The following is a 22,436-nucleotide window of genomic DNA, read 5'->3' as shown; positions in this document are numbered from 1 at the left end:
AAGAAAAAGAAAAACAATTTAGTTGGAGGACGCTGTTGGTAAATTTTTGTATCGTTCCAGTAATTTTTTAATATTTAACGCTACTAATACTTTTTTCTTTCCTTTTCAGGTATATACCTCCGCTCTTGGAATACATTGGGTTACCTCCGGCAATTGTGGACCGAATCTGGTGTGCAACCATAGCCAATATTGCTTCGCAATGGCCGGTGATAACTCCTTGTATTGCCAAGACATTTCCATGTGGTTTTCACAAACCACATTTGAAACGTACCAGCTCATCGTTTTTGGCATGGCTAACCATGAAGCATCCATGGTTACCCACAGTAAGTGCCATCTTATGGACACGGCTAGCCACGACCAGCATACTCGTGGTTACCCAAAGCAAGTGTCCTTTATTGGCATGGCTAACCATGAAGCATCCATGGTTACCCACAGTAAGTGCCATCTTATGGACACGGCTAGCCACGACCAGCATACTCGTGGTTACCCTCAGCAAGTGTCCTTTATGGGCATGGCTAACCACGACCACCATACTCGTGATTACCCAAAGCAAGTGCCCCCCTTTGAGGCTTTATATTGTTATCGTGATTTTTTTATGGACACGGCAGACCATTAAAGGCATAATAGTGGTCTGCCATTCGGGAGTGTCCACATTAGCTACCTCCAGCTCTCCCAACTTTAGTGCATGATGAGAGCTGGTGGAATATCGTGGTTTTGTGGCTGCCACGGAGGCGTAAAAAGCCACCCCCTAAGGTCCCTCCACGCAAAATTTTTTTTTTGCATATTGAATGAGGACTTTATGTCGCCATCGCTCCGCAACAAAACTCCAGGGCAAACGAAGAATGATGTTGGGACTGGTGTGCGGAGAATTTACGAGTCAGGGAGTTGCGTTCAACGTGGGGAACTCTCACGCCCTGAGATTATAGCCGGGCTCTACGAAATTACAAGATTTTAGGGAAGTATATAAGTATGTGTTCCGTCCGTAAGATTTTACTTTGGGAATATTTTCAGTATCTTCTCGAGGTCTATGGGAAGTCCTCAGGATTGGGACCAATACAGTTTAAGGCAGGGTGAGTAAATGGAATTAACTAAGAAGTAGGTTTGACGTGTATAATTACTAAAAATGGAGTATAATCACATTATAGGTGTATAATTGCAGGTATAATTCGAGATAGGGAAATAAAATTTAGGAAAAATAAGTGTAAGCATAAACGAGTGTTTTCACAGATATAAAATGGTATTGCACTATAGATATAGATCTATGCATTTGGACAAGCACAACATATATTAAGCCTAGTCTTAATCCTAATATTGCACTTATCATATCACAGAGTCGTTATCTATATTGCATTAGTATTTTATATCTTTTACGTGGTAAATTCCGATGTTTTTCCCTTGTAGGTTCTCCAATTCATACATATTCTGCCCTACTGGCCTGACTATGCGACATTTCACAAACTTTTTACAGAATTTGGAGTTGATGTTTTTGGAAAAGTCAGACAATACAGTATTCCGCCTATATACTTCCTGTCCCGGTTGAAATTTGATTACTCGGGCCCTTTGATTGTATTTGTCCGAACTTTTCACGAATGCTTGGTGCAGATTATCTTTTATTTTTCCTCTTATAATCTCGAGTTTTCCATGTCTATTCATTTCCTTGAGCTCATGGTCAGTTAGGGACATTAATTTCCGGGCTAATTTGTAGTCCGTACCACTAGAGTACATATGGAACCCGAATAGCGCAAAAAAAGGGGTTACCCCTGTTGAGGAATGTACAGAATTTCTGAGGGCACACTCAATTTCTGATAAATACATGTCCCAATCCCTATGATCCTGATCAAGGTATGTCCGAATAGCATTTATTACCGATTGGTTGACACGTTCGGAAGCATTGGACTGGGGTGAATATACCGCCGTCCTCATGTGTGTTATTTGATAGCCTTCCATTAGCTCTTTGAAAGTCTGGGAAGTAAACTGGGCCCCATTATCGCTGTGGATCACTTCAGGGACTCCAAATTTATAAAATATTTCGTCCACTAGGAACTTTACTACATTTCCTGCCGTTGCTTCCCGCATGGCTTTAAGAAATGTGAACTTGGTGAAGTGATCCACAACGATGAATATGTAAGTGTTACCTTTTTTTGACCTGGGGTACTTTCCCAGGAAATCTACATATAGTTTTTGGAAAGGCCTATCGGTTATTACCTCTTGGCCCATACTCGGCATCATGTGTTGATTACTAGGTTTCGATTCTTTACAAATTTGGCACCGGCGTACATATTCCCTAATTTGGACGGTCATTCGAGGCCAATAGAAAAACCTTCGGACCCGTTCAAGGGTCTTCATTATACCTCCATGTGCCGAAGTATTGCTGTCATGGGCTTGTTTGATTATTTCATTGGTTATGGCCGATGGAATCCATAGTTTCCATCTGATCTCTTCATTATCCTCCCGATCAGGTAATACCTTTTTATAAACATAACCATCTTCTACTTTAAGATCAGGTAATCTGTCTTGATTCTCATTGATATGTTTTATGAGCTCAGTATATTCTTCCCCCTCAAATTCTGTGGTTTCAAAATTCAACATATCACCTTCGGTAAGTTCGCTTACGTCGATAGTCTGCGCTCTTGATAACATATCCGCGACAACGTTATCTGCCCCTTTTCGATGCTCTATGTTGAAGTTAAAGGCTTGTAATTGTAAAGACCATCTCGCTAATCTTCCCGTCAAGTCTTTTAGAGACATCAGCCATTTCAGTGAGGCATGATCTGTTATGACAGTGAATGGTAATAGCTCGACGTAGGGTCGGAATTTCTTTATCGCCATCACTGCCGCCAAACATTCCTTTTCTGTCACGCTATAGTTGCGTTGACAGGCATTCAATTTGGCTGAATAAAAAGCTATGGGATGTTCTTCCCCTTTATCGTTTAACTGATACAACACCGCTCCTATCCCATATTCGGAGGCGTCGCATTGTACATAAAATGTTTGGAAAAGTTGGCATGTCTCAGAACGGGAGCGGATGTTAAAGCCTTTTTGAGGTTTTCAAAAGCCTTAAGGGCTGGCTCACTCATCTCAAATTTTTTTGTTTTCTTTAAGGTGTCGGTTAGAGGTGCGGAGATGGTGGCGAAATCCTTTATAAAACGCCTATACCATCCCGCAGTCCCTAGAAAACTTCTTACCTCTCTTGCACTTTTGGGAGCTTTAATATTTCTGATAGCTTTTATCTTGTCGGGGTCAGTCTTTAACCTTCCATCCCCAATAATAAAACCCAAATATCTCAGTTCCCGGAAACAGAACTGAGATTTCTTTAGTCCTATCGTTAGGTTCGCTCTTTTGAGACATTCTGCTACTTCATTAAGAAGACGTAGGTGATCTTGGAAATCACTGGATATCACAAGCAGGTCATCTAAATAAATAAAAACGTTTTCTTTTAGTTGAGACGGTATCACTTTATCCATAAGCCTACACAAGCGTTGGGCCGCATTGCAAAGCCCAAAAGGCATCACTCTAAATTGGTATAGAGGGCGACCCGGCACCGTGAACGCTGTGTAGGACTTACTTTCGTCATCAAGTTGAATTTGCCAAAAGGCATATTTTAAATCGACGCTGCTTATATAGTACGTCTCATCGATTCTGCTTAGGATGCCGTCAATGTTTTGGAGCGGGTACGCATCCTTCACTGTTAGTTTGTTCAATTTTCGGGCATCCAAGCAGAATCTATTTTTGCCTGGCTTTCTAACAATTGTTGTCCTGTTACTCCAGGGACTATTACTTTCCTCGATTACATTCAATCGTAGCATATTGTCAATTTCTTCATAAACAATTGCCTGTACCGCTGGAGATATGGGGTAATGGCGGTCTTTGACAGGTTCCGCGCCTTCAATGAGCTGAATGGAATGTTTTTCCAAGGTGGTATTACCCAATCCTCTTTCTTCAAAAGTGTAAAAACTCTTAATAACTTTGTCCAATTGTTCTTGTTGTTCCTTAGATAAGTCGTGAGGGTTCAATTTGTAATTTTCCCCATCACCCATATCCTCGAGAACCTTTTCAACATTCATTTCCTCGACAGGAACTATATCAGGGGCAATATTGTATAGCTTCCAAAAATCAACCCCTAAATACAGCTGCTGTTCAAGGTCAGGGCATAAATATAATTCAATTTCCTTAGAAACATCCTGGTATTCTATTTTGACTCTAATTTTTCCAATTACCCTGTGTTGATTACCCGAGGCAGTCTTCACATTAGAAAATATGGGTTTTATATCTCTCCCTAGTTGTTCCAATAATTCCCTACAACCTTTCCCTAATATGCTCACAGAAGCCCCAGAGTCAAGTAGTCCTTTTAATTTGTTGCCTTCTATCTCTATTTCAGCATAAGGCCTTGGATCATGCCGACTATTGGCTCTGTTTAGTGCTTCAACGATGCTTTTAAAAACCTTTCTTTTATCGGCAAATTTTTGTCTCACTTTGGGCACTTTTCTGCTTGACAGTGGAACCTCATTGGAACCGAATATTCTCTGTCTTACTTTTGCATAATTTTCCTCGCGTTCTTTGACAGTTAAGTAATGCCTAATTTTGGAAAAAGACTCATCATCATTTAATTTTGTTGTATTTTCTTTATAGATTTTGTTATTCTTCTTTTCGGAGCTCCGTTTGTGGATACTCAACAGTTTTACTTCAGGGGTTTCTAATTCGGACGAGGACCCCCTTCTCGATCCCCGCCCTTGTTCACATTTCCCTGCTGACACATGTTGCACTTGGGAGTAGTAGTACCCGGGTTACCACATTTATAGCAGAACAAGGCCCTAGTAACTTCCTCACAATCTCGGAACGTATGTCCCGATTTCCTGCAGTTCCAACAGGTAAGTAGGGGTCTTGCTGGCCTATTGTATTGCATAGCGCACAAATCTTCTATTTCAGGCTCATTCCTATTATACGGTGATGTCTCATACATATCATCTACTACCTCACTAACCTGTCTTATGGGCCGTTGTAGTGGAAGGTGTTGCCGGGGTTCCCTCCTCAAAAAGGTCTTTTCAGCCTCATTACACTCCACTCGGAGGTGTTCGACCGAAGAGACCGGAATCGGATAGACAATTCTTCCAATGCTGTCTTTTACGTTTTTCTTCAAAATTTTCATCATATCAAAATCCGATATAGGTTGAAGCAACTTAGCTCGGATTTGGCCCATGGCCTGGAAGAAATTGTCCACCGATTCATTCATTTGTTGTTTCCTTTGAACAAGATCAGTCACGATCTCACAATTCGACCTGGAAGATTGATATTGGGTTAAAATACTATATTTCAGGTGTTCCCAATCATGGATTCCATGAGTCCTTTGGAATAACCAATACCATGTTTCGGCCCTACCAGACAGTATGAGGGGGAAATCCCTTATTATTTCTGGCCAGGGGATTTGATATTGTTTTTGATAATATTCTAACCTGTATACAAACTCTTCCACCTCTAAACCATTGGAACTACCATCGAACGTAAGGCCCAGTTTATTAATGCGAACTATATTGAACTCTTTTCTAGAATCTATGACCCGATTTGGAGGAAATCCTGTAGTGATAGCATTGCCAGTGGATTCGGCATTATTTTGTACCGCATTTTGCTGACTTCTGGAATCCATGGTTCTATTAGGTGGAGCTCTGGGTACCTCATTATTTGGCAGCACATTTGGCTGACCTACTGAATTATTGGTAGCACTTGGAACCTGGTTTCTCAACAGCTTCTCCATCGCGGAGGTCAAGTCCCCTAAAGTCTTTTTTATATCGCTCATCTCTGTTTGAACCTTTTGAACGGAATCCTCCAGAGTTCTAATCTGGTCGGAATTTTGATTATTTTTAGTTGTTTCAGAACCCCCTCCTGCACCTTGGAGGTATACCGGACCTAAAGAATTTGAAACCGGATTTCTAGCATTGATGGTTTGGGAGAAATCCATTATCTGGCCGTCGCCACCTTGATTTGCTTCTGCCATATTTGCTGGTGAGTCGTTTTTCTTCCTTTTTTCTTCTGGAGTACTGATAGTCCTATTCAGATCAAATACGTTAGGTCTATCTCTTTTTCGGCTTTTAGATTGGGACCTAGTCTCCCTACTCATAACCCTTATTCTGTGTACTTCTTACAAAAACGTCTTTTAATGTAATTTAGAATTTTATGTATATATTTATGTCACAAAAATTAATGTACGCTTTTTATCTCTTTTTATAATCGACTTTAATAATATCTTTCTATGCTTTTCATTAGGAGGTGTATTAAGGTGAGGTGTGGTGTATGCGGTTTTGCTTTGCTATATGTCTTATTGGGTTATAATGGAACATTCTAACTACGAGACAAATGATGAAGAAAAACAGTTTGATATGTGCACTGATATCGACACCACCGTCGACCTATTCAGATTTCTGTTCATCTTTGATGGTACGACAGCCCTCTAACTAACTGCAGAGCGGATACCTCCTCTTATGAACAGGATCACCATCAAACATCATGCTGTTTCTAAAACTGTTATTCTACTTAGGATGATCTGTGCTGATACCACTGTATCTCCACTAACAGGTACGTCACATACTACCCTAGTCTGTATTAGTCATTACTGCCTTTCTTCCAAAGTATCCGTCATCAGTAACCTCTGTACATCAATTTCTGGCCCCTGTCCAGAATGGTTACAAATTTTACTGACCCAGATACTTCAGATTACCAGTCACTAATGTTGGTCTATTTTTTTCTTTTTTTTTAGTGGGTTATTGCTAAGTGTCTTGGTGACCTACACTTCCTACATTCCTACACCGCGAAGGTTTCTTTGGTATGGGCGCCATATTGTTACGTGTCCCTTACTGTTGCAGCCAGGAGATGCTCAGATAACGCCAGCTAGCTCTGCCGACTCTCGTGGGGTAGGTACCATCCCAACATCTCGAGCTGAGGACCGCCAACAATAACTAAAAAACGATGACATCTATACAAAAACTTTACAACAAGTCTTCCATCATAACCCGTCGACTCCTGGCCCAGAAGCCACTATAGCCGCCCACCCAACCATGATCATCCGTTCCCACTCTGTTGTAGATGACCCCTATTCCCGCTTCCATTCCACCACTTACCTCACCTTATTTTTACCTCCCTCTTTAAAATTTACAAGTCCATAATTACATCATATACCATGTCACATTATTTACTTTTATAACCATACTTAAATCTAAGACTAAATCTATATTTGTTTTTAATTCTATTTTTTTTTTCTTTTGGTTAAGACAAAATTCAATAAATCATCAATTATTATAAATTAAAAATTGTTTGTATTAATTATGTTGTATGAGTCTCAATTATCAGAGTAAATGTTTACGAACGGTTTTATTAAACCAAATTTGATTATTAACGGTTGACACAATATGCCTAGCAGAACCCACAACGAATGTCACAAAACAAAGGTCCCAAAGATGGACTAACACACTAAAACTCAAGCTATCCTAGATATCCTGACAGAGCTCTTGGAGGAATCCTAGGCTAACCTGTTAAAAGACGAAAAGAAAAAAACTAAATTCTGACTGACCTTGTGGATCCTTAACAAAAACTATATCTAAACACTTAAAAAAAATTTGAAAATAGTAAATCAAAAATCAAACACATAAGCATATAAAAAAAATGTAATAATTATAAATAATACTAATAATATGAAATATTAAGAAATATACTAATTTGTCAGCAAGCAGTTAAAAAAAAATTAAATGTGAATGGATATATGGATAAATTTCTTTAGCTATACATAAAAAAATATTAAAAAAAAATCGTTGAATATTATTAATTTGTGTCCCAGTCGTACGTTATCATAGCCAGTTTTCTGGCATTTTCTTTTTAAATTTTTTTTGTGGTTATGGACTTCAGCCCCTTTGGTTATGAGCAAACATACATATATCCTTATTGTCGCTCCTTTTGGCCTACACTGCCAATGCTTGTTTTGAATAGATATTTTGGACCAGATGTAATTGTCCAATCATAAATTCTTGGTACTGAGCACAATTAGTCTGGAAATGCGCCTCCGCCGTTACTATTTCGGCTCGTGTCTACTTGGGCAGCATTCCACAGTATAACTTGTGTCGTTTATTTTAAAGATTGATGATACTATCAATATTTTTTCTTTCTGTCCTACCTTGATCTGAAGGGATTTCCTGGGTATGTAAAGGCGGTTGACCACCAGACAACCTATTCTCATTTCCCGGATCGACTGCCGTTGGTGGACACCAATGCTCCGACCTGTTAATTAATAGCGAACTACTAAATATCGTATTTGATACTAATTTCGGCCTCATACTCACATTCAATTTTGTCGGTTCGCTATTATGGCCTTTAACAATATTCCCAGTAGGACAATCAGCGCAAAGCGTTTAATGAAATCTACACAATAGCCACCATTAATATCATTTATCATAATTTAAATTTTTCCTTCGTATACCTTTAACTCTCTTATTAACTTTTGGGTTTATTACACTTTATCATAAACTTTTCACTTCAACACTGAACTTGCACCGAATAAAAGTTACAAGGACTCCACTATGCTCAGCACCACATTCTATTCAAACTGAGCTCATTTGCCACTGACTGTCCTATTTATAAGCTCTGAATTTGTCTGGAAACTTTCCAAGACAACCATTTGCCTCATACCATCTAATTTACTTATCATCCGACTGCCTCTTTCTCAGTAATAGAACGAACTCATAAATAAAATTAAACCTATTGTTCATCCTTTTCCTACATCAGACATTCTAATGACAGTAACATGCAATTTAAATGGATTATTAATGTCCGACATTTCAAATATTCAAAATATCCGACATTTTCTAAACATACCGTGGTGGCATCTACCTTGCTTGCTTGCGCTCACAGAGTTCATTTCTTTATTTTTATGAATGAATCATGTTCCACATTCGGGTTGGTTGGCAACGCGGTGTAGTATCAGCTGTCAAAGAACGAATGGAGGAACATAAAGAAAAAGAAAAACAATTTAGTTGGAGGACGCTGTTGGTAAATTTTTGTATCGTTCCAGTAATTTTTTAATATTTAACGCTACTAATACTTTTTTCTTTCCTTTTCAGGTATATACCTCCGCTCTTGGAATACATTGGGTTACCTCCGGCAATTGTGGACCGAATCTGGTGTGCAACCATAGCCAATATTGCTTCGCAATGGCCGGTGATAACTCCTTGTATTGCCAAGACATTTCCATGTGGTTTTCACAAACCACATTTGAAACGTACCAGCTCATCGTTTTTGGCATGGCTAACCATGAAGCATCCATGGTTACCCACAGTAAGTGCCATCTTATGGACACGGCTAGCCACGACCAGCATACTCGTGGTTACCCAAAGCAAGTGTCCTTTATTGGCATGGCTAACCATGAAGCATCCATGGTTACCCACAGTAAGTGCCATCTTATGGACACGGCTAGCCACGACCAGCATACTCGTGGTTACCCTCAGCAAGTGTCCTTTATGGGCATGGCTAACCACGACCACCATACTCGTGATTACCCAAAGCAAGTGCCCCCCTTTGAGGCTTTATATTGTTATTGTGATTTTTTTATGGACACGGCAGACCATTAAAGGCATAATAGTGGTCTGCCATTCGGGAGTGTCCACATTAGCTACCTCCAGCTCTCCCAAATTTAGTGCATGATGAGAGCTGGTGGAATATCGTGGTTTTGTGGCTGCCACGGAGGCGTAAAAAGCCACCCCCTAAGGTCCCTCCACGCAAAATTTTTTTTTTGCATATTGAATGAGGACTTTATGTCGCCATCGCTCCGCAACAAATGCATTTCTCTAGTCTTTAAACCTATACGTTTTTGGAATAAAAAATAAAAGGGCAAACCAGTTCGAAATTTCCTCGGCCTTCTTTATTCTTTTATTTTTATTATGTCAAAAATGAAGCAGGAAAGCAAGGCAATCAGGCAGAGCAGCTTATGTACGCAGGCCTTTACATCAATAACAATAATCGGGCTATTTAGCACACCAAACGTCAACATTTGTTCACAAATTTTGACGTTTGGTCTGGTAAATGATCCGATTAGTCCCGGTCCACACTAGAGTAAATTTCATTAAAAAATTAAATTAGAGTAAATTTCATTTAAAAATTAGGTGTTCTTAGGCCGAATTCCCCATAACAGCAATTTTATGATTTTACTCTACTATGGAACTCAATCTAGAGACTCATAATTTCATGTTAAAATTTCAGTGAAATTATTCTAGTGTGGCCCGGGACTTATTGTTTTCGTTGTAACACCTTCTTAAAGCTGAGTACACATTGCCAGTTTTGAATGACAGCTTTGTTGGTGCTTGCTAGTGTGGCCGTTCATTTTTGTCATTCATCATGCAACCACAAAATGTTTCGTGGTTGCTGGACGGTTGGACAGTTATCGATAACTGCGAAATATCGACATTCAAAACTGACAATGTGTACTGCTAGAGCTGGCAAAAAATCGATGGCACTATCGATAATATCGATTGTTATTTAAAAATTCAATATCGATAGATAGTTTTGCCTTTCGATATTATCGGAATAAAAACCCCTAACCTGAAATCCATTGAAATAAATAGAAATTTCACTGCTTATCGGTTATGTGTGTGTAAGAAAATAAGTCCGTAGTCACACGTACACATTTTTCGGTAAAATAAAATGTATTTTTTTAAATTTTTTAGAAAATAAAAGCATTTGTTTATTCTCCTTTACATTTCTGTGAACTATTTTTGCATAATTTCAAGAAAATCATTGACATTTCCGCAATTTTTATCTCCAAATTAATGGCGATGACAACTTAACGATAATATCGATAGCAATCGATATTTTAAAACATTATATCGAAAATATCTAATGTTGGGAATATCGATGGTTTGCCAGCTCTATGTACTGCTCTTAATCATGGTACAAATACACAGGTAGCCGCATCGGCAATTGTTGGTAACATAAGATGTCAAAATTTGACATCAATTCAATGGAATTGACACATTATGTTACCATCATCTGGCTTGATAATGCTACCTGTATTATTGTACCATGCTCTTAATAGAGCTGGCAAAAAATCGGTGGTACTATCGATAATATCGATTGTTATTTAAAAATTCAATATCGATAGATAGTTTTGCCTATCGATATTATCGGAATAAAACCCCCTAACCTGAAATCCATTGAAATAGAAATTTCGCTGCTTTTCGGTTATGTCTTTGTAAGAAAGTAAGTCTGTAGTCACACGTACACATTTTTCGGTAAAATAAAATATATTTCTTTAATTTTTTTACAAAATAAAAGCAGTTGTTTATTCTTCTTTACACTTCTGTGAACTACTTTTGCAAAATTTCAAGAAAATCATTGACATTTCTGCCATTTTCATCTCCAAATTAATGGCGATGACAACTTAACGATAATATCGAAAGCAATCGATATTTTAAAACATTATATCGAAAATAGCTAAAGTGGGGTACACACTATCAGTTTTGACTGTCAGTTTTGCTCAAATAATCGGTTGCTTGCCAGTGTGGCCGTTCACTTTTGTCAGTCATCAGGCAACCACAAAATATTTTGTGGTTGCTGGACGGTTGGACAGTTATCGATAATTCCGAAAAATCGAAAGTCAAAACTGATCGTGTGTACCCCGCTTAATGTTGGGAATATCGATGGTTTGCCAGCTCTACATATTATTCCACCATGATTTCAACTTTGCAATGTTTCAACCTTACACTATGTTTACATTTACGAAATCCACTCGATTTCAACTTTCAATTCCATTGCTCAAACGTCAAATGAAATCCACTCGATTTCAGATGAGTTTTCATTTGACGTATACGCAAAGGAGTTGACAGTTGAAATCGAGTGGATTTCGTAAATGTAAACATATGGTCTATTCCAGTACTTCACATTTCTACACATTTTTACTATTTTTTTTCGTTAACATAAAGGAAACATCGGTTATCGGAGTAAAAATGTGTAGAAATGTGTAGTACGGGAACAGACCAATAGTCTTAACCGCGATTTAAGTCGGCGGCGGCTGAACCATTATAAAATAAGTGGCGGCGGCGCGCCGCCGACTGACAAATCGACTCGCTTCCATCGGAAAAACAAAACAAAGAAGCAGACAATTTCCACACTTCGACTTCGTTTCAAAACAAATTTCTTTGGACAATTGACGGATCAACAACCTCCCCGAACAAGGCCCGAAGACAACAAAGTTTAGAAAAATGTCTGAAATAGAAGTACCGCAAATTATAGCAGAGGCTCTAGTCCAACAGGTGAGTGGATGATTACCTTCAAGTTAATGTTTCACCATGACTTGGAGAATTTTCTGCGTCTTTACAAAAATCAACATATTTGGTAGGGTTTAGTGTGGTGGAGGTGCAGTGCAATGTGGAATTATTAAGTGTATTACTTTGTCTGCAAGAAAGAAAAAAGTGATGAGGTGATGTGCGGCAAAGTAATGCTAATTAAAGAAAGCCGCTTTGAATAATTAAAAACAAAGTTTTTTTTATATAAAATTAAACAAATTATGGGGTAAAGGGAAAAGGAATGGTTGCAGTTAAGTGCCAGCCAAGTAGTCCAAGTAGTTGAGGTGGTGTTTATTTCCCTTTCGTCTTGGACTCGAGGCAAAGTCCAAAATTATTTATTTTTTTATACAGAAAACCAGCAGCACAACTGATAAAAGGTTTAAAAGGGGGTTTTACTTGTGTGTGTTAGAGAGTTTTTTTGCGTTGGCTAGCTATCCGTAGTTAAAGCCCCCACAATTAACGATTTAACTTGATAAGGGTTTGGTTATACGTTAATACTACACACCACCATAGACATTAGACATTTGTTGGCTATAAATAATGTGGTTTATCCCTGGCTATATTGTTAACAGGGTCAAAACTACTCTGTCATGGTTTTGGATTAATGGCTGTTATAGCTTAGATTTTGGGGAAAGCTTGTTTGCGGTTAGTAATAATCCCGTGTCAGACATGGATTTGGATTTTTTGTTATTATATTTTTTCCATCATATAGTGATATTAGACTTATCATTTATAAATCTTGGTACAGCTTATCAACATTTTTTTATTTTATTTATTTTTTCATAATTGCATACGGGGGTATCTTGGGGTATCTGTTCTATTATTATAAACTTTAACATGTCGCTGTTCCAAAATTAGCTTTGAAGGAATTTGTGAGCTGAATTTTGTATTCAGATTGTTTGCATCTACTGAAGTGAATCTCAAACATTTCACTATCTAAGGTACTTGGACATAGTTTAGGAGTATGTATTTATGCTATAAATCATGGGGGGTTCGATTAGAGCTTATGCTTGATAATTAGCAACATATTTGATTGTAATCTTTAAAATATCGGCAGGGTATAGGAACACGAACTTTGTTCCCTTGCCATAAGAACTTCGATTGTTGATAAGGAAATCTTGTTGACCTCTTAAAATGGGGTCAGCTTATCAGTGATGATTCACACGTCATCAGTGAGGTAATTGATGTTCTGAGCAGCCTAACATCACTCTGGAACATAATATCACTTCATATCGCCGGTACACTACTGACTGTTATATGCCCAAGCTACTTGGATATCATCTTTGAATACATATGACTGCCAATTTGAAATTTGCTGGAAATTTTGAAATTTTTTCGAAAACAGTACAACAAAAATAGCCCATTGTTAGCTCCACTTATGCATGGAGGAAGAGGTCGACCTAAATTAGTAGAGAGTGCTATAGTTCGCCAGATATAACCAACGTGTCACCTGGTCTGACAAATGACGTCACCTGGCAACTAGTCATTTCTCTTGGATCAGACCATCTCCCCATTAGACCAAGTCTCCATCAGCAGACCGCCCGACTTCATCACCTTTGAACGCAGCACTTTCTTCAATAATGGGAAAGCTGATTGGCCGAGTTTCAGAGAGTTCACTAATCACCGCTTCAGAGATCGCCCAATCCTTCTAATGTTCGGGCGTCGGAAAGGCTGCAGGCGTGAGATCATTAGCAAATGAGCGCCATGAGCTTTGTCGAGCCAACCCCAGAGTCAGGGGAAGTTAACAGGTTAGTCGGCGATCATAAGCGGAACAAGTGGTTAAACCATCTGAAGACTTGCAACATTGGAGCCGGTATAAGTCAAATGTGGGCAACGGTTAAGTCACTCTCGAACCCTGGAAAGAAGGAATATAGGACCTCAGTCATGTTTGACGACGTTACGTTGACTGACCCGAAGATGTGCGCAAGTTATTTCAATTGACAGTTTGTCGATCACCCCTGCTGTGACAAGGAGAAGAGAAGAGTAGTACGTCGCATCAGATCTCTTCCTACCGAGGATGAACCATCGCAGTTTGCAATGGAAGATTTTGCGAATGCCATCAGTAACGTTAAATCATCCAAAGCGTTAGGCCCTGATGGAATCTCCATGGATATGCTGAAACAGCTGGATGTGCCGGGTGTGGAGTATCTCACTAAAATTCTCAACCTGTCGCTCGCCACACTCATTGTTCCCGAAGCCTGGAAAAAGGACGAGGTGGTCCCGCTACTGAAATCAGGCAAGGGTACCAGCAAAGGTGAATCGTACAGGCCGATTCCGCTTTTGTCGCCCGTAGTAAAGGCCTTTGAGGACTAAGTTCTCCCCAGCGTTAGAAATATGTAGCGATCCATTTACTTATCATCGTCGTGGATTCCGTAAGCAGCACAGCACGACAACAGCGCTGTACGCCACACATATTATTTATTTATTCATAAGTTATATCAAGGCCTCCATGGTCAAAAGATATATATTACAAAGCATTTGAACCTGAAATCTTAAATTTGAAATATTCCTATCGTTTGTCGAGGACTCAACCAAAGCAAGCCGTGTGATTGAACAGTGTTGGTGGCGACCAATTTAGAGAGAGGTCCCACGGCAGCGGGTTCTTTCGTACCGGATTGACCCGGAACCATAGTGTTTCGGCCAGCGGCTGCCAACCCAGCATTAAACCTTTGCTTCTACTTAGGTTTAAATGTTGCTACAACAACAACCGATTTATCAATAGCGTTGGACACTGTCAAGAACTCAGCGCTGTTTGAAAACAACGAGCTCAAGTTTGAAACGTTGGATAAGCAATTATATATGGAACATGAAGTCGAAGTTTCGTAGAGTAAAACAGAGAGTTCCCTAAGGTGGGATGATATATCCGGTTTAACCTTAAAGTTTCCTATATTCCATCCGCTCCAGACGGCATGGAGGTCGTTAGGTATCCGGATGATTGTACAATCTTGGCATCAGGCACCGTCCCTATATCATTTGTGAAAGACTGACCTCCAGTTCGATCGACCTTACCTCATTTTTCCACGAGAGGAATATATCCGCCACTAAGTCTACAAACAATCTATTCACCACATGGACTGTGGGGATGAGCACAGAGTTGAATTTCATGATGTCCCGTATGCTCACGTCGTCCGCTCACTATACCTATCTGCGAAAAAGTTCCTCAAGCAACTTTGTTGACCACATCAAAGCAATAGGTCGGTCTGTGGTAGGCTATGCGGGGACAGTGTGGTCCCCTAGATCAACAAGCCTATCAAGCAGGTTTAAATAGCATTCGCTCAGATGCAGTCGCAGATGTCATAAACAACAATCGTGTGAATGCGGTCCTCGGATAACATACCTTATCAGCTGAGGAGCGTAAGCTGACACGACAAACATGAATAATTTTGGCTCAACTGTGCTCGGGGTGGTGCAGTCGTTTAAATTCCGACCGAGAATCGATGACACCATGGAAAACATCGGCTCAGCATGCGGCACAGGCTAGGACGACACACTGCACTTTTTCGACTGCTCTGCCAAATCTACTCAACTAACTCTAGCAGCTTTCAACCCATCGAAGCAGTCACATACCTAAAACTGAAAATATTCACAGAGCCAGGTTAAGCGGAAAAAGGAACTTACAAACAACAACTTTTACAACAACAACTGTCGAAGTTTCCGATGATCACTAATGGACACTAGGGTTATGACTTTTTTACAACCTCATATCCCTGTATCATAGCGTGATGAGTTTTGCCATAAGATTACATAAAATCTTATTTATAAGGTGATTTGGTGAAAAAACCTCACGCACAAAATGATTTTAAAATTTGAATTTATCAAAATTATGTACAATTTTTTGAAGTCACTGAAAACAGATATATAATTGAAAATAAACTTTAGAGCAACATGAGATAATTAAAATGACATAAAATTTATTTCTCACTATTTTTCTTCAATTCTAGAATCGTAAAAATGTCGTAAACGCTTTTATTCAAAAATATAATTTTTTGACAAAAAACAAAAAATTTAAAATTTTTTCAAATTGACTTTTTTCGCGACTTTTATAATATTTGAATGAAATAAACGTTATTATAGTTATTAGTAGGCTTATATTTATTCATTCGTGCAACAAAAAATAATTTGTTGGAAAAAAATTTTTTTTCAGTTCATATATTTTTTCAAAAAATAATTTTTTTAAAATCGATTTGTGCGTGAACTTTTTTTATATTTCAATGGAATAAACGATAGCATAGTGATTAATAGGCGAAAGTTCATTCATCCCTGCTACAGGAAATCATTTTTGAGGAAAAATGTCAAAAAGTCATAACCCTAATGGACACATTACAAGATATGTTTTTACATATGAGTTGCATATGTAAAAAACATATCGTGTAAAGTACCCATAAGAAGTAGCACAAAATCTTCAGGATCACAATCGACAGCATGTTTAAATCGTCCGCGCCGGTCACAGTTTTTTGCGTAAAGCCGAGAAATCGAAACTAGCAATAACAAGCTAGATAAATAACCTCTTGTAATGCGATAGATTTGGATTGACATGAATGCCTTCTTCGGAACAGGAGGAGAACGTCAGCTGCCTAGTCAAACCTGAGTAGTTTTCTGCTCAACTACGTTTTACTTCAGTATGTACTTCAGTTGAAAAGTTAAAAAAAATTTAAAATTTAAATTTAAAAATCTTTCAAGTACAGCTCCCATAGGCCTTTACAAAAATGTTGCCAAAAATTTCCTATTTTAGCAGTTGCAGATATCTAAACAATTTTACTCATTTTTTAATTAAAAAATAAAAATTGCTAATTCTCTTTACAGGGTGTAGAGTATGTCTTCGGCATTATTGGCATCCCCGTTGTGGAATTGTCCATGGCTTTTCAAGCAGCCGGTTTGAAATACATTGGTATGCGTAATGAACAGGTAAGTTCGAACTTTTATTTTCCCTCTAAATTCAATCGCAACCAACCTTATAAAATTTACTATGAAATTTCAATTGTAGGCTGCTTGTTATGCTGCTCAAGCCATTGGCTATTTAACTGGTAAACCTGGTGTTTGCCTAGTTGTCTCAGGACCTGGTTTATTGCATGTTACCGGTAAGCATTAAGAATTTCTGACAATTTATATATTTAGCATTTCCATATTTTTTACTTTTACTGCTAATCTACAATGTTATTTGTTAGATTTCAAATTGTTTCTACTTTGATTTGTTGTTTTTGTGTGTTAAGATTTTTTTGCCATTTATATCAGTTATTCCTTAAGTGGTATGGTTAGTAAGTTGTGTAGTATTTGCTGATACGATAAGATTTGCTACCTACCACCATGGCGCGATTAAGTGTTGCATTCATTTATTTAGTTTATTGTTCAAGGTAGAAAGGTTAAAATTCTAAAACCCCAATTGAATGGGTGGTTGTTTTATTGTATATTGTAAATTATGTTAATAAAAGGAATTGAAGAAACATGATAATGGCATAGAAAGAGAACTAAATTTTTTTAAGGTTTCTTTAATGCACTTGAAAGACATTTTATGAAGCTTATTTATATATACATTTCCCATATCAAAACGTATGATGATGGCATAAAAAGAACTATTATTTTTTCAGTTTTATAATAGAATTTAGCAAAGGCAAAAAATATGTAAAATTTTCCAGCAAGGGTCACACCTTTTACACTGTACATCCGTGGAACCTGTCACAATCTTGGATCATCTTCAAAGATGACCATATGGTTTTCTCTTCTTGTAGAAGAACAATGTGTTTTACACTAAACCAAAGGTGTTTTACACTATCACTTTATCACATTATCTAATTCTTACCAATAACCAGAATATCTTCTGATTTTGAAGACCAGAAGATTTTCCAATGCAGAAAATCAAAAGGCCTACTTCTGGAAGCCAAGTGGTATTCTTATAGACGATTTGATTGTTTTCATAGGGAAGTCTTCTTTGGAAGACCATAAGGATTTATAGAAAAATAGATTGTCCTGTTATTAAAGACAAGATGGATCACTAATAGAAGGCTGCCACTGTCTTCTTAATACGAACAGAAGCATTATTTATACATCATTTTTTGTTCATATAGAAGATCTCAGGGTCTTCCTATCAGAGAATTTGTGGTCTTCTATAAGAAAAGTTTGTGGTCTTCTATAAGAAGACCTTGCGGCCTTCCATAGGAAGACTTTGTGGCCTTCTATAAGAAGAGATCACAAGGTCTTCCTATAGAAGACCACAAGTTCTTTCTACAGAAGACCACAAGTTCTTCTTATAGAGAACCACAAAGTCTTCTTATAGAAGACCTCAAAGTCTGCTTATAGAAGACCACAAGGTCGTCCTATGGAAAACCACAAGGCCTTCTTATAGAAGTCCCCAGGGTACTCTTATAGAAGAACGCGACGTGTTCTTGTAGAAGACCACAACGCCTTGATAATCTTAAGAATTTCTTATGGAAGACATCAAGGTATTCTTGCAGAAGAGCACAAGATCTTCTTGTAGAAGACTACAAGGTTTTCTTATAAAACGCCACAAGTTGTTTTTATAGAAGAGCATAACGTCGCCTTAAAGAATAGGAAAATCCCAAGGACTTCTTCAAGGAATTCTTATAGAAAATGAAGAGGTATTTTCGTAGAAGACCACAAGGTACTCCTATAGAAGACCACAAAGCCGACTTTTGGCCACCACAAGGTCTTCTTTTAAAAGACCACAAGGTCTTCTTTTAGAAGACCACAAGGTCTTCTTTTGAACAACCACAATGTATTCTTAAAGAAGACCACAAGGTCTTCTTATAGAAGAACACGACGTGTTCTTGTAGAAGACCACAACGGGTTGATAAAGTAATCTCAAGGATTTCTTATAGAAGACCCCAAGTTTTTCTTATAGAAGACCGCAAGGTATTCTTGCAGAAGAGCACAAGATCTTCTTGTAGGAGACTACAAAGTCTTCTTATAAAAGTTGTTTTTATAGAAGACCATAACGTCAACTTAAAGAATAGGAAAATCCCAAGGACTTCTTCAAGGAATTCTTTTAGAAAATTAAGAGGTATTTTCGTAGAAGACCACGAGGATGTCATGTATAGTATAATAAAGTCTTATTGTGTAAGATAACAATATATTCTTGTAGAGGACCCAAATGTCTTGATGTAGAAGAGCAAATGATATTCTGAAGACGAAAAGGCTTCCTATAGGGTTCGTAGCGAACGCCAAAAGAGTCTTATAGATTACTACAAAATCCTTCCTTCTATGGTTATTTAGACAGTCGGAATTGGCAACCATTGGTTCCTCTCACCGGGTTAATTATTACCACCACATACTTCTTTGTAATTTTTCCTTTTCTTAGTTTTGTTTTTCTTCTTTACTAATTACAATTTCTCTATATTCTTTTTCAGGTGGCATGGCCAATGCTCAAGTCAATTGCTGGCCATTGATTGTCATTGGTGGCGCCACAAGCCAAGATCACGAAGGTATTGGTGGTTTCCAGGAGTGCAATCAAGTTGAATTGTCACGCCCATATTGTAAATATGCTGCACGTCCACCAACTGCTGCCCTCATCCCATTGCATGTTGAAAAGGCGGTACGTTATTGTACCTATGGTCGTCCTGGTGTTGCTTACTTGGATTTCCCCGGCAATTTGTTGCAATCGAGATGTGAAGAATCAAAGATCTATAAAACTTTGGCACATCCAGCACCACCACTTGTATATCCACCCCATGAAGATGTCATCAGGGCTGTGAATTTGTTGCGTAATGCCAAGCGTCCATTGGTTATTGTCGGCAAGGGGGCAGCTTACTCACATTCCGAATATATTTTGAGACATTTCATTGAAAATACCAATTTACCATTTTTGCCCACACCAATGGGTAAGGGTGTTGTGCCCGATACTGCCCCGCAATGTGTTTCATCGGCCCGTACCTTGGCCTTGCAAAAGGCTGATGTTGTGTTGTTGTTGGGTGCCCGTTTGAATTGGATTTTGCATTTTGGACGTCCACCACGTTACGACTCAGATGTTAAGTTTATTCAAGTAAGTTATAGGCACACAAAAATTATTTCCAACCTATTTCTAAACCATCGCTTTACGTTTTTTCTAGGTTGATATTTGCCCTGAAGAATTGCACAATTCCGTTACAGCTTCCGTTGCCATTCAATCGGACATTAAACCATTTGCTGAGCAAATGTTTGAACAAATGAATGCCATCAACTATCGTTTCTCGAATGACAACGAATGGTGGCAAGTGTTGTCCTCTAAGTGTCGTCAAAATCGTGAAACTGTCCATCAAATGGCCATGAACACCGCAACTCCATTGAATTACTATACAGTATTCCATCATTTGTACGAGATGATTCCACGTGATGCTGTTATTGTTAGCGAAGGTGCCAATACTATGGATATTGGTCGTTCCATGTTGTTGAACACTTTGCCGCGTCATCGTTTGGATGCCGGTACTTTTGGCACTATGGGTGTTGGTCCCGGCTTTGCTATTGCTGCCGCCTTATTCTGCCGTGATCGTTTCCCTGGCAAACGTGTGGTGTGTGTTGAAGGTGACAGTGCCTTCGGTTTCTCCGGCATGGAAATTGAAACTATGGTCCGTTACAAATTGCCCGTAACCATTGTTATTGTCAACAACAATGGTATTTATGGCGGTTTCGATCAGGACACATTCGATGCCATTCGCAGTTCTGGTGATTTGTCACAAGTGTGAGTATTTGAATTGGGTTACTAGATGGTGTTTTTAAAGACGGATAAGACGGTCCGAAGGTTTGAGAAGATTTTTGTTCTTGTTCTATAAAAAACCATTTATCTTCTATGAGAAAACCATCTGTTGGTTTTCTATGGGAAGTCCTTTTGGTCTTCTACGACAAAACTTTTTGGTTTTCTACGAGAATACCTTTTTGTCTCCTACGAGAATATATTTTGGTCTTCTATAAGAGGATCTTCTGGTCAATTATAAGAAGAGCAGTTGGTCTTCTATTAGAAAACCGCTTGGTTTCCTTGAGAGGACCAATTGGTTTTTGAGAAGACCACTTGTTCTTCTTTCAGAAGACAGATCACTTGGTTCACTCTCAGAAGACCGCGTGGTCTTTTATGAGAATGCCACTTAGTTTTTTAGAAGATCAATTGATTTTCTTTGAGTAAGACCACTTAGTTTTCTTTGAGAAGACCTTTTTCTATCAAAAGAACGGTCTTCTAAAAGCAGATCAAACGTATTCTCATAGAAGACCAAAATGTCTTCTCATAGACGATCAAAAGGTTTTCTCATAGAAGACCAAATGTCTTCTCAAAGAAGACCAAAAGATCTTTTCACAGAAGACCAAATGTCTTCTCATAAAAGACCAAAAGATCTTCTTACAAAACGTCCAAAAGATGTTATCATTGAAGACCAAAACAGTCTTCACATAGAAGACTAAAATGTCTTCACATAGATGATTTAATATTGACTTAGCAAAGAAGACCAAAAGTCTTCTCAAAGAACACCAAAAGTCTTCTCAAAGAAGACCAAAAGTCTTCTCAAAGAAGACCAAAAATTCCTCTCACAGAAGACCAGAAGGTCTTCTCAAAGAAGACCAAAAGGTCTTAGTAAAGAAGACCATAAAGTCTTTTCAAAGAAGACCATGAAGTCTTCTCAAAGAAGACAAATTGTCTCCTCAAAGAAGACCAAACGGTCTTCTCAAATAAGACAAAAAGTCTTTTCATAGAAGACTAAAAGGTCTTCTTGTTGTAGATAACGAAAAGTTTTTCTCAAAGAAGACCAAAAGGTCTTCCCATTGAAGACCAAATGTCTTCTCATAAAAGACCAAAAGATCTTCTTACAAAACATCCAAAAGATGTTATCATTGAAGACCAAAACAGTCTTCACATAGAAGACCAAAAGGTCTTCCCATAGAAGACCAAATGTCTTCTCATAGAAGACCAAAAGATCTTTTCACAGAAGACCAAATGTCTTCTCATAAAAGACCAAAAGATCTTCTTACAAAACGTCCAAAAGATGTTATCATTGAAGACCAAAACAGTCTTCACATAGAAGATTAAAATGTCTTCACATAGATGACTTAATATTGACTTCGCAAAGAAGACCAAAAGTCTTCTCAAAGAACACCAAAAGTCTTCTCAAAGAAGACCCAAAATTCCTCTCAAAGAAGACCAGAAAGTCT

General features: G+C 38.3%; 1 protein-coding gene and 2 long non-coding RNA genes across 4 annotated transcripts in view; 2 read left to right on the top strand and 1 right to left on the bottom strand.

Moving 5' to 3' along the window:
- Positions 1–899: 899 nt before the first annotated feature.
- On the top strand, positions 900–7,184 carry LOC141404957 (uncharacterized). Of its 2 annotated transcripts, XR_012413116.1 has the most exons (5): positions 900–1,070; positions 4,379–4,563; positions 4,630–4,868; positions 6,259–6,567; positions 6,749–7,184. It is a non-coding gene; the product is annotated as an uncharacterized lncRNA (long non-coding RNA). The 2 variants fall into 2 exon arrangements; XR_012413115.1 differs by having other exon boundaries at positions 4,379–4,868.
- A 926-nt stretch (positions 7,185–8,110) lies between these two features.
- Positions 8,111–8,566, bottom strand: LOC141386423 (uncharacterized). The gene is made up of 3 exons (XR_012408372.1): positions 8,459–8,566; positions 8,322–8,400; positions 8,111–8,259 (listed from the first exon to the last, which is right to left on the bottom strand). It is a non-coding gene; the product is annotated as an uncharacterized lncRNA (long non-coding RNA).
- Positions 8,567–12,007: 3,441 nt separating this feature from the next.
- Hacl (2-hydroxyacyl-CoA lyase) overlaps positions 12,008–22,436 on the top strand; it is a 12,450-nt gene continuing 2,021 nt past the window's right edge. The window contains exons 1-5 of the mRNA XM_073992760.1: positions 12,008–12,281; positions 17,118–17,219; positions 17,299–17,392; positions 19,676–20,307; positions 20,375–20,982. Coding sequence (XP_073848861.1) covers positions 12,231–12,281; positions 17,118–17,219; positions 17,299–17,392; positions 19,676–20,307; positions 20,375–20,982 — 1,487 coding nt within the window. The 5' untranslated portion in view covers positions 12,008–12,230. The remainder of the gene's footprint in view (positions 12,282–17,117; positions 17,220–17,298; positions 17,393–19,675; positions 20,308–20,374; positions 20,983–22,436) is intronic.

The sequence above is a fragment of the Musca autumnalis genome, unplaced genomic scaffold (genome assembly GCF_047663935.1).
Source record: "Musca autumnalis isolate F117 unplaced genomic scaffold, ASM4766393v1 scaffold_5, whole genome shotgun sequence".
NCBI classification, from domain to species: Eukaryota; Metazoa; Arthropoda; class Insecta; order Diptera; family Muscidae; genus Musca; species Musca autumnalis.
This window is presented reverse-complemented; position numbering and strand designations above follow the sequence as displayed.